We start from the raw sequence: 12626 nt of genomic DNA, 5'->3' as shown, positions 1-12626 counted from the left end.
CAGAAACATGGAGAAATTAAGATGCTGTTGGAATTATCCAGGTGAGAAATGATGGTTTGCCTTGCAATGAGTCTGGTTGGATTAACGATACATTTTGAGAAGGTGGCTCAGTTAAGTTGTCTGCCTTCAGCTCAGGTCATGATCCTATGGTCCTGGTCAAGCCCCACATCCAGCTCACTGCTCAACAGGGAGCCTAATACTCCCTCTCCTTCTGCCTGCCACTCCCCTCTGCATGTGCTCACTCGCTCTCTGTCAAATAAATAAAATCTTTTATTTTTTTTACAGGACATATTTTGAAGATTTTATTTGTCTGTTTATTGGGGTGGAACAGAGGGAGAGAACCTCAAGCAGACTCCTTGCTTAGCATAGAGCCTGACATGGGGCTTGGTCTCACAACCCCAAGATTGTGACCTAAGCCAAAGCCAAGAGTTCCAAGAGTCGAGCATTTAACTACTGAGCTACTGAGGCACCCCTAAGGATATATTTTGAAGGGAGAACTCCCATGATTTTCTGATGGGTTAAATATGGAGTTTGGAAGAAGGAATGGAGTCAAAGATGATTCTACAGCTTTTGACCAAAAACTAGAAGAATGGAATTGCCATTTACTGATAAGATTTCTTGGGGGAAAACAGGTTTGGGGAAGAAAATGGGAACTTTTCATTTGGGCATGTTAAATTTGAGATGCCTATTATGTTTCTAAATTTTTTTTTTTTAAGATTTTATTTATTCAGGGATCCCTGGGTGGCGCAGCGGTTTGGCGCCTGCCTTTGGCCCAGGGCGCGATCCTGGAGACCCGGGATCGAATCCCATGTCCGGCTCCCGGTGCATGGAGCCTGCTTCTCCCTCTGCCTGTGTCTCTGCCTCTCTCTCTCTCACTGTGTGCCTATCATAAATAAATAAAAAAAATTAAAAAAAAAAAAGATTTTATTTATTCATGAGAGAGAGGCAGAGACACAGGCAGAAGGAGAAGCAGACTCCTGCACGGAGCCTGATGTGAGACTCCATCCCAGGACCCCAGAATTACACCCTGAGCCGAACAAAGGCAGACGCTTAGCCACTGAGCCTCCTATAAGATTTCTAGATGGAGATGTTGAAAGGGCAGCTGGAAACTTGACTCTCAAGTTGAGGGGAAAGTCCAGGCAGGAGGTTAAATATTTGGATACCACCAGGTATTGAAAGCTGTGTGTCTACTTGAGAACCTTGAAGGAGTCCAAGTGTAGGTAGAGAAGAGAAGCATTCCTAGGACCAATCCTGGAATTCTCCAACGTGGAGAGACAGGAAAGAGGAGAAGGAGCTGGTAAAGGAGATGGAGAAAGAACAATTGGTGATGTGTCCTGGAAGGCAAGCGAAGAAAGTATTTCTAGGAAGGAATAATGAACTATGGCAAATACTGGGGATTGGGTCAGGCCATATGAGAACTAAAAGTGACCATTGGATTTAATTGGGGGTATGACCTTTTCAAAAACAGTTTGGTTATGTTGGTGAGGGAAAGCCTGACTGGAGTAGAGTAAGAGAAAAGAGAAGAGGAACTGGTGACAGTCAGTATAGAAAACTCTGAGGAAATGTTGCTGTAGGGGCGCCTAGGTGGCTTTGTTGGTGAAACATCTGCCTTCAGCCCGGGTCATGGTCTCAGGGTCCTGGGATCAAACCCCACATCGGGTTCTATGCTCAGCGGGGAAAAGAGAATATATGGTATGATGCCCATGCAAGTGGAGAGGATAGGTCTCCAGATATAGGTGGAGAGCTTGGTCTTGTCTAGGATCTAGCTCATTCCTAGCAGCAGCATCAGGTCAAATGGAACATGGGCCCAATTGCAGGAAGGTCCAGTAGTATGGTGATGGGGACTTAGGGACATCTCTTCTGGCTTTTTGTATTTTTCTCAGTGGAATACATTGCCAGGTCTTCATGGGGAAAATTATAGTGGAGGTTAGAAAAGAGAGGTGAACGGGGGGGGGATGCCTGGGTGGCTCAGCGGTTTAGCACCTGCCTTTGACTGAGGGTGTGATCCTGGAGTCCCAGGATCAAGTCCCGCATTGGGCTCCCTGCAGGGAGCCTGCTTCTCCCTCTGCTTGTGTCTCTGCCTCTCTCTCTGTGTCTCTCATGAATAAATAAATAAAATCTTTTAAAAAAATTTTTTTTTTAATTTTTTTTTTTTTTTTTTTTTTTTTTTTTTTTTATGATAGTCACAGAGAGATAGAGAGAGGCAGAGACACAGGCAGAGGGAGAAGCAGGCTCCATGCACCGGGAGCCCGACATGGGATTCGATCCCGGGTCTCCAGGATCGCGCCCTAGGCCAAAGGCAGGCGCCAAACCGCTGCGCCACTCAGGGATCCCAAAAAAAATTTTTTTAAAAAGAGAGAGAGAGAGGTGAACGGGACCTGGGTGGCCCAGTCAGTTATGCATCTGCCTTCGGCTCAGATTGTGGTCCTAGAGTCCTGGGATTGAGTCCCACATCTGGCTCCCTGCTCCACAGGGAGTCTGCTTCTCCCTCTGCCCTTCCTCTGCTCATAGTGTCTCTCTCTTTCTCTCTCTCTCTTTTTCAAATAAATAAAATCTTTAAAAACAAGAAAGAAATGAGAGGTGAAGATATGAAAAAGGCATCTAGAAGAGGGAGTGTGTACCAGGAAACTATTTTGATTGTAAGGCAACATGAAGGGCTCACTTGACATAGATAGACATGAATTTCAAAGGTGACAGCAAACATGGCTATTTTCCTCTGGTCACGTTCAGTGGTATGGGTGTATAGGTAGAACAGGCAAGTAAAGAAACTGAAAAACATTACTGAGGGTAGCTTTTTAAAGAATCCAGATATAACTAAGTGTTCACAAACCTTTCTGCTAGTGCAGAGAATGCATACTATGTTGGTCAAATAGGGTGGAAATGCCTTTTTTTTTTAAAAAGTATGTCTACACCCAATTTGGGTATTGAACTCAAAACCACAAAATCAGGAGCTGCATGCCCTTCTGACTAAGCCAGCCAGATACGCTCTAGGGTGAAAATTCTTAAAACACACTGATTCCTTTTAAGTTTCATTTAATGTGTTTAGCTCCTAGGGTTTTAGGTGTGTATTAGTTTGCATGTACTTGACTGTCTACCTTCCTGTCTCAGGTTGATCTTCACTCGGAAGGGGGTACTCCGTGTGGAGGGGTTTCTGAGTCCCCAGCAAAGTGACCCTGATGCCATGAACCTGTGGATTCCTTCTTCCTCCCTAGCAGAAGGGATAGACCTAGAAACCTCAAAATATATCCTGGCCAACGTTGGGGACCAGTTCTGCCAGCTGGTGATGTCCGAGAAAGAGGCCATGATGATGGTGGAGCCACACCGTAAGACACCCTCTTGCTTGTTTTCCAGGCACTCCTACTTGGGAACTTTCATTTTCTGTTGCTTAAAGGAGGAGTGGAAGGAGTGGCAGATCGAATTTTCTGTGGATGAATTAAGACTGACAAGAGTTTTCTTTTCTTTTTTTTTTTTTTAATTTTTCTTTATTTATGATAGTCACACACAGAGAGAGAGAGAGGCAGACACACAGGCAGAGGGAGAAGCAGGCTCCATGCACCGGGAGCCCGATGTGGGATTCGATCCCGGGTCTCCAATATCGCGCCCTGGGCCAAAGGCAGGCACCAAACCGCTGCACCACCCAGGGATCCCCTGACAAGAGTTTTCTTGTAGCAAACTAAGTATCTGAAGCCCTAACTGTATCCAGCAGACCTCATTCCTTCCTTGATCCCTGTCTGGGTTTGGGTCACTGAATATTTTCAGTTTGCTTTGAACCACTTTGTAATAGTAAGTGATATTACATGGTTTGTGAATAAATGAAGCACTACTGGGTACCATGTTTCACACCTGGAACCCACCGTTATTCAAACATTTATGATATTTCTATGTCTGTGAGATACTGTACCCTATTTCTACGCCAAGGAAAATTATACTATGAAATTATTCCCTACACTTCAAGTGAAGAGTCATCTTATTTCCAACTCCCTCAAATCGAAATTTTTACATTATTTTAAGTAACAACATGTGGCATTTATTTTCACTGACACTTGTTCAGATATGTTAGCAATTCCATTTTGTTTCTCTTACATACATACATACATACATACATACATACATTTATTTATTTATTTATTAAGATTTTACTTTTTTTTTTTTTTCATGAGAGACAGAGGCAGAGACATTAGAGGGAGAAGCAGGCTCCACGCAGGGAGCCTGATATGGGACTCCATCCTGGGACTCCAGGATCAGGCCCTGGGCCGAAGGCAGGCACTAAACCACTGAGCTACCCAGGCATCCCATATTTATAGAAGCACTAACTTCTTGCATTTTTGAGTTTTTCTGCTGGACAAAACAGTTTGAGTAGCAGTCAATGGGTCTGGGGTCTTTTGCTTGTTGTTCAGGATGATCAATGCCAATATTATTTCTCTTCCTCTTTCCACCAGAGAAAGTGGCATGGAAGCGAGCAGTGCGTGGTGTACGGGAAATGTGTGATGTATGTGAAACAACTCTCTTCAACATCCACTGGGTTTGTCGCAAATGTGGATTTGGGGTCTGCCTTGACTGTTACAGGCTCAGAAAAAGCCGTCCACGCAGTGGTGAGCAAATATTGTCCTGTTCAATTCTAAAGGTAACCTGTCATTGGAGGTATGGGACTTGAAGCCAGAATGGGTTTGTGCCCCTTCTTGAACTGCTTAGCTTCACTCATTTTTGTTGCATTGTGAGGCCTTTAACAATTGCCAGTATTCCAGCCTAACTCAGCAGGCTAAAAGAAGCCAAGAAGGGTTATTCTTTACCTTCCCTTGCTGTGTGTGTGTGTGTGTGTGTGTGTGTGTGTGTGTGTGTGTGTGGTGTGTGTGTGTGTGTGTTTTAGTAACTTCTTTATTGAGGTATAATTCACATGCCCTAAAATTCACCCTTTTAAAGTGTACAATTCAAAAGTTTTTAGTATATTCTCAAGGTTTTGCAACCATTTCCACGATCAGATTTCACTGTGGTTGCTCTAGAAAGATTGTTCGCATCACCAATACCTCTGTATTTCTCTTTTTGTCAGCCCTTAGTAACCATTAATCTACTTACTGTCTCATCTCTGTAGATTTACCTGTTTTGTACATGTCATATAAATGGAATCATACAATATTTGGCCTTCTGTGACTGACCTCTTTCACTTTGGCATACTATTTTAAGCTTCATCTGTGTTATAGCACATATCATTAACTCATTCTTTTGTATTGCCAAATAATATTCCATTGTATGGATATACTACATTTTGTTTGTCTATTCATTATTCGGTGGACATGTAGATTGTTTCCATTTTGAGCTATTATGAAAAGTACACTATGAACATTTGTGTACAGGTTTTTGTGTGAATATAAGTTTTTGTTTCTTTGGAGTATTTGCTATAGAGTTTAATTGATGAGTTATATGACAGTTCTGTGTTTAACCCTTTCAGGAACTGTAAAGTCGTGTTCCAAAGTAGCTACATCATTTTATAACCCCACCAGCAATGCACGAGGGATCCAGTTCCCCCCACCCACTCACACCCCCATCCCCCACCCACGTCTTTACTGAAGCTTATTATTGTCTGCCGAAGCTTATTATTGTCTGCCGTTTTGGTTATAACCATCGTAGTGGCTAGGTAGGAGTCCCTATCTCATTGTGTGATTTTGATTTGCATTTCCCTGACTATAAATAGTGTTGAGCATCTTTTCATATGTTTATTGGCTCTCTGTTTTCTCTGTTTATCTTTGAAGAAATGGCTATTCAAGAATAATCTTTTGCTTCCTTCTGTCCTCACCTTATCTTACTTTTTATCAAGAAACCTTCTTGCCCCTTAACCTCCTCACTCTTCCCTCTTCAGAGATAATTGTGCAGCCATTGAAATACAGTGGTTTAAAGCTTATGCTACTGGGATTTGAAACCTACTTTCACCACAGCTGGTATAATCTTATTATATATCTTAATATATAATCTTAATATATAATCTTAATATTATATATATTATGTAATCTTATTATACCAGCTGTGGTCTCTTGGGTTAGTTTTTTAAACCCTCAAAGCTTCAATTTCCTCATCTTTAAAACACAGCAGTGTTGTGAAAATTAAATGAAATAGTGTATTTAAAGTGGTTAGCACAGGGCCTGACATCTGCTAGGTACTATGTGTTAAATAGCTATCAGATTTTCCACTTCTGCTCATGAAAGGTCAACTTGTATAGGAATTGCCTTCTTGCCATAAACGAGAAAGCCAGACTAAATATATGAAACCATGGTTTTAGACATTGAGCAGCAGGCTGCATGAACCTATGATCTCTAAGAGAAAGGAAGAAACAGGACAAATTCTACAGTTTCTCCAATTTACTGACTATAGGCAGTTTCCAGGCTGTAGTAGATGGAAAAGCAATCTCACCAAGCTGAGACAGAGATGAGAGTCTAAGAGTGAGGCAGTATGCTAAAGACGGTAGAGCTGCACAGAGAATACTAGAGGTCTGCAGAGAGGTCACCTCAGTTTTTTACTATATAGTGATCTGCACACATATGAGGTGATATTCTGTGAGGCCCAAAAAGGAACATTCAGAAGCAACTGACTTAATAATTTCCAGAACTTACCATTTGTATTGCTACCAGCCAGAGTGAAAAGTAGAGTCCAGAAGGGTCACAGTTTGACAGTGGGATTAATGTAGTCCCAGAATAAAGGCTGCTCTGGAGATAACACAGTGTAGAGCAAGTCTTGGAAGGATCAAACTGATCTGCAGGTTACTTAACTGCACTAGACTAAAACCAAACATTCTTTAAAGGATCACAACAAAATCCAGTACTCTGAAACATTAAAGTCACAAAGCTCTTCATTCAACCATGAATAATCAGGGGGCACCCGCCTAGCTCATACCACTCTTGATCTCAGGGTCATTAATTTGAGCCCAAAGCTAGGGATACAGTTGACTTTGGAAAAAAAAAAAAAATCAGGTATGAATCTCTTTGGTAAATGGTGCTGGGAAAACTGGACAGCTACATGCTAGGAATGAAATCGGACCTACTCTCTTACACCATACACAAAAGTAATCTCAAAATGAATTAAATAACTAAATGTGAGACCCAAAACTATAAAACACCTGTAAGAAAACACAGACAGTAATCACTCGCCTTAGCAACATTTTTCTGGATATGTCTCCTCAGGCAAGGGAAACAAAAGAAAAATACACTATTGGGACTCTACCAAAATAAAAAGCTTTTTCACAGCAAAGGAAACCATCAACAAAACTAAAAGGCCACCTTCTGAATGGAAGAAGATATTTGCTGGTGATATATCCAATAAATGGTTAATTTCTAAACTATATAGATAACACCAAAAAAACAAACAAACCTGTCTGCTTAAAAAATGGGCAGAGGACCTATGTAGACATTTTTTCAAAGAAGACATACAGATGTCCAACAGACACACGCAGACATGTTCCACATCATTCTCACCAGGTAAATGCAGACAAAAACCACAATGAAATACTATGTCACACATGTCAGAAAGGCTAGTTTCAAAAAGCTAAGAAATCACAGTTTTGGGGGAGGATGTAAAGAAAAAGGAATCCTTATGCACTATAGGTAGGAGTGTAAATTAATAGAGTCACTGTTGAAAACAGTATGGAGGTCCCTCAAAAAATTAAACATATAAATGTGATCTGGTAATTCCACTACTGAGTATTTACCCAAAGAAAATGGAAATACTATTTCAAAAAGATGCACCCCAATGTTTACTGCATTGCTATTTACAATAGGCAAGAGAGGGGGATCCCTGGGTGGCTCAGCAGTTTAGCGCCTGCCTTTGGCCCAGGGCACAATCCTGGAGTCCCAGGATTGAGTCCTGTGTTGGGCTCCTGGCATGGAGCCTGCTCTTGTGTCTCTGCCTCCTCTCTCTCTCTCACTCTCTCTCTCTATGTCTATCATAGATAGATAGATAGATAGATAGATAGATAGATAGATAGATCTTAAAAAAAAATACAATAGGCAAGATAAGGAACCAACCCAAATGTCCATCAATAGATGAATGGATAAAGATGTGTGTGGGTTATGTGTGTATATACATATACAACTACATATACATTATAGAATATTATTCTGCCATAAAAAGAAGGACATATTGCAACAACACGGATGGACATGCAGGGTATTGCACTAAGTGAAATTAAGACAGAGAAAGACAGATACCACGTTTTTCACTTATATGTGGAATCTAAAAAACAAAATACCTAGCTGTCTCAATCAGTAGAGCATGTGAGTCTTGATTTTGAGGACATGAGTTCAAGCCCAACAATGGGCATAGAGACTACATTAAAAAAAAATTTTTTTTTATTAAAAAATAATAAAAGGGCACCTGGGTGGCTCAGTGAGTTAAGAGTCTAACTCTCCTTATTTCTGCTCAGGTCATAATTTAGGATCATGAGATTGAGCCCCACATAAGGCACTACCCTGGGCTTGGAGCCTGCTTAAGATTCTCACTTCCTCATCCTTTGCCATTCCTTCCCACCCCCACTTACATGCTCTTCCTCTATTGCTTGCTCTTTCTCCAAAAATACTATAATAATTTAAAAGATAATAAAAACTAGAGTGAACAAGTAAGTAAAACAAACTCATAAATAAATAAAAGAACAAACTAGTGATCGCTTGAAAGGAAGCATTGGGAGGTGAGGGGTTAAGAGGTAACAAAGTTGAGCAGCCTGGGTGGCTCAGCAGTTTAGCACTGCCAGCACTGCCTTCAGCCCAGGGCGTGATCCTGGAGACCCGGATCGAGTCCCACATCGGGCTCCCTGCATGGAGCCTGCTTCTCCCTCTGCCTGTGTCTCTGCCTCTCTCTCTGTCTCTGTGTCTCTCATGTATAAATAAATAAAATCTTAAAGAAAAAAAGAGAGATCCAAAGTTCTAGTGATAAAATAAGTCAAAAGGATAAAAAGTATGACACTGAGAATATAGTCAATAACATTGTATAACATTTTATGGTGACACATGGCGTCTACATTTATGGTGAACACTGCATAATGTATAGAATCATCAAACCACTATGTTGTACACCTGAAACTACTTCAACAGATCAACTTTATGTCAACTACAGTAATAAAAATTTTTTAAATAAAAGAAAAATCAGGTATGCAAAAAGGCAGGATAATATGACCAGTAATTTGAAGGAAAGAAACAGTCAATAGAAACAAATCCAGAAATAACAGTGATGATAGAATTACTATAAAAGGACCTTAAAGCTATTATAAGTGATATAAACATATTTCAAGACATATTTCAAAAAGGGAAACATGAACATGATGAGTAGATAAAGGAAAAATACATAAGAGACCCAAGTGAATCATGTAGAGATGAAAAATACTTCAAGGAAAGTATACTAGGTGGGGTTAATGGCCAATTAGACAATGCAGAAGGAATAGAGCTTAAGGACCCAACAATGGAAACCATCCAAAACTAAACACAGAAGACAGACTTAAATTTAGAAATTGAAGAGTACCTTGTTGAACTATCAGTGGTATCAGGCAGTTTACCAAACATGTAGTTGTTGGGAGTTCCAGAAAGAGAAACACTGGGAGGATAGATACAAAAACTAAAGCCATAGATTTGTCAAATTTAATGAAAAAGCTATAAAACCACAAATCTAACAATGAATCTCAAACAGAAGAAGCATTAAGAAAACCACACCAAACCAAATCATAACCCATCCTACTGAAAAGCAGTGATAAAGAGAAAATCAAAATCATAGAATGGAGGGACTCCTGGGTGGCTCAGCGGTTAAGCGTCTGCGTTTGGCTCAGGGCGTGATCTGGAGTCCCGGGATCGAGTCCCACAATCGAGTCCCACACTGGGCTCTTGCATGGAGCCTGCTTCTCCCTCTGCCTGTGTCTCTGCCTCTCTCTCTCTCTGTCTCTCATGAATAAATAAATAAAATCTTAAAAAAAAATCACAGGAAGGACAAAAGGCATTATATACAAAGTAACAAAGGTAAGACTGACAGCCAACTTGTTCTAAACCCTCTTTACCCGAAGACAATGGAGCAATATTCTCAAGTGCTACAAACAAACCTTCTAACCTAAAAATCATACCTAGTAAAAATATCTTTCAAAAATGAAAGTGAAATAGTTTGTCAGATCAAGAAAAGCTGATAGAAGTCATCCTCAGCAGATTCATACTCTCTAAGGTAGTTATTCAGGAAAAAATCTGATACAGTAATGGAATTTGGATTTGCATTGAAGGAATGAAGAACTTCCTGTGTGATAAATATGTGAGTAACAAAACTCTTTTTATTTTTAATCTTTTTTTTTTTTTTTTTTTTTTTAGATTTTATTTATTCATGAGAGACACAGAGAGAAGCAGAGAGGGAGCCCGATGTGGGACTTGATCCTAGGACTCCAAGATCATGCGCTGAGCTGAAGGCAGACAGACGCTCAACCACTGAGCCACCCAGGTGTCCCATAATCTTTTTAGAAGATAGTTGCTTAAAGGAAAAATAGCAATGTAATGTGGTGTTTATATTGTCTATAAAATTAAAATATGTAGTAATAGCATAAAAGAAAGAGGAAATGGAAAAATAGTTTTATAAGAGTCTCACACTGTGTGTGAAGAAGGGTATAATATTTGAAGATAGACTGTGCTAAGTTAGAGATACTACAAACCGTAGAGCAAACAGTAACAAAGAGATATATATATAGCTAATAAGCCAACAGCAGAGACAAAATCAAAACATAAAGCAATTAATTTAAAAGAAGTAAGAAAATGAAATAGGGGATGCCTGAGTGGCTCAGTGGTTGAGTGTCTGCCTTTGGCTCAGGTTGTGATCCTGGGTCCAGGGATTGAGTCCCAAATCGGGCTCTCTGCAGGGAGCTTGCTTTTCCCTCTGCCTGTGTCTCTGCCTCTCTCTGCCTCATGAATATATAAATAAAATCTTTAAAAAACCAAGAGAAAGAAAATGAAACAAAAACTGGGACAAATAAACAGATACACAGTATATCTTATATTCTGTTTTCTTGGGATGGGTAGCACAATTACAAAAAATATCTAGAAAGAGGCAGCCCGGGTGACTGAGTGGTTTAGCACTGCCTTTGGCCTGGGGTGTGGTCCTGGAGACCTGGGATCGAGTCCTACGTCAGGCTCCCTGCATGGAGTCTGCTTCTCTCTTTCTGTGTCTCTCATGAATAAATAAATAAAATCTTTAAAAATACATATATCTAGAAAGGTCTTTGAGGGAGTGATAAAGAAATAAAGGGTGAAAAAAACACTGGACCTAGGTATAGGTAGAAACATCTTATATATTGCAAAACTGAATTTTTCTCCCTAAGATCAGGAGCAAAGCAAGGTATCCACTTTTTTACAATTTAATTCAACACTAAGCTTAGTTACTAGTCAGCATGAAGAAATAAAAGCATATGCCCCCTTCCCCCCAGAAAAGGCATATAGACTAGAACAAAGTAAAATATTTTTTATTCTCAGGTGACATCATCTATATAGAAAATCCCAAGTAGAATGTTTGGCTGGCTCAATCAGAAAAGTGTATGACTCTTGATCTTAGGATCATGGGGACACTGGGTGAAGAGATTTGTTTTGGTTTGGTTTTTTAACTTAATGGTCTTTTTTTTTTTTTTTTTTTTTAAGATTTTATTTTTAGTTTAGCGCCGCCTGCAGCCTAGGGCGTAATCCTGGAGACTCTGGATCGAGTCCCACGTCAGGCTCCCTGCATGGAGCCTGCTTCTCCCTCTGCCTGTGTTGTGTCTCTGCCTCTCTCTCTCTCTCTCTCTTTCTCTCTCTCTCTCTCTCTCTCTGTGTGTGTCTCTATGAATAAATAAATAATCTAAAAATATATATATATTTTATTTTTAAGTAATCTCTACACTCACTGTGGGGTTTGAGCTCACAACCCCCAGATCAAGAGTCACACCATCTACCAACTGAGCCAGCCAGGCATCCCAGATGTAGAGGTTATGTAAAAAAAAGAAGAAGAAAAGAAAACCCCAAGAAATCTACAAAAAAGCAACAAGAATTTCGCAAGACTGCAGGACAAACTCAACAAAAATCAATTCTATTTTTATATGCGGTCAATGAACAATTAGAATTTGAATTTTTAAATCCATATAATTTACGGTAGTAGATGAAGGATGCAGAGATAAATTTAGTCAATATGCAAAAAGCGCTACACTAAAAACTACAACATATTTCTGAGAAAAATGAAAAAAAGACTAAATAAATGCAGAGATGTGCCATATTCATAGAAAGAAGGTTGTGTACTAAGATGTCACTTCTTCCAAATTGATCTATTAAATGTAATTCAAATCAAAATCCAGTACACCTTTTTGTAGAAATTGACAAACTGGTTCTAAAATTTATATGAAATTCAAAGGAGTAGAATAATCAAAATAATTTTGAAAAAGAAGGAGGCAGTTGGAAGATTTTATATTACTTTTTGAGACTTATAAAGCTGCAGGAATCGAGGCACTGTGGTAATACAATAGAACAGAAATATACATACATATATAATCAACTGATATTTGATAAAGATGCCCCAATAATTCATTGGGGAAAAGAAAGTTCTTTCGAAAAAAATAGTACTGGAATAATTGTGTATCCATACTCAAATAAAATGAACTTCAATTT

At 39.7% G+C, this 12626-nt stretch overlaps 1 protein-coding gene across 1 annotated transcript in view; it reads left to right on the top strand.

Moving 5' to 3' along the window:
- KDM3B (lysine demethylase 3B) overlaps window positions 1-12626 on the top strand; it is a 71244-nt gene that overhangs the window by 37530 nt on the left and 21088 nt on the right. The window contains exons 10-11 of the mRNA XM_041762565.1: window positions 3109-3323; window positions 4440-4592. Of these exons, the coding sequence (XP_041618499.1) occupies window positions 3109-3323; window positions 4440-4592 (368 nt within the window). The remainder of the gene's footprint in view (window positions 1-3108; window positions 3324-4439; window positions 4593-12626) is intronic.

The sequence above is a fragment of the Vulpes lagopus genome, chromosome 7, assembly GCF_018345385.1.
Source record: "Vulpes lagopus strain Blue_001 chromosome 7, ASM1834538v1, whole genome shotgun sequence".
In the NCBI taxonomy this organism is placed as follows: domain Eukaryota; kingdom Metazoa; phylum Chordata; class Mammalia; order Carnivora; family Canidae; genus Vulpes; species Vulpes lagopus.
The sequence above is the reverse complement of the archived record's forward strand: the minus strand, read 5'-3'. Positions and strand labels throughout refer to the sequence as shown.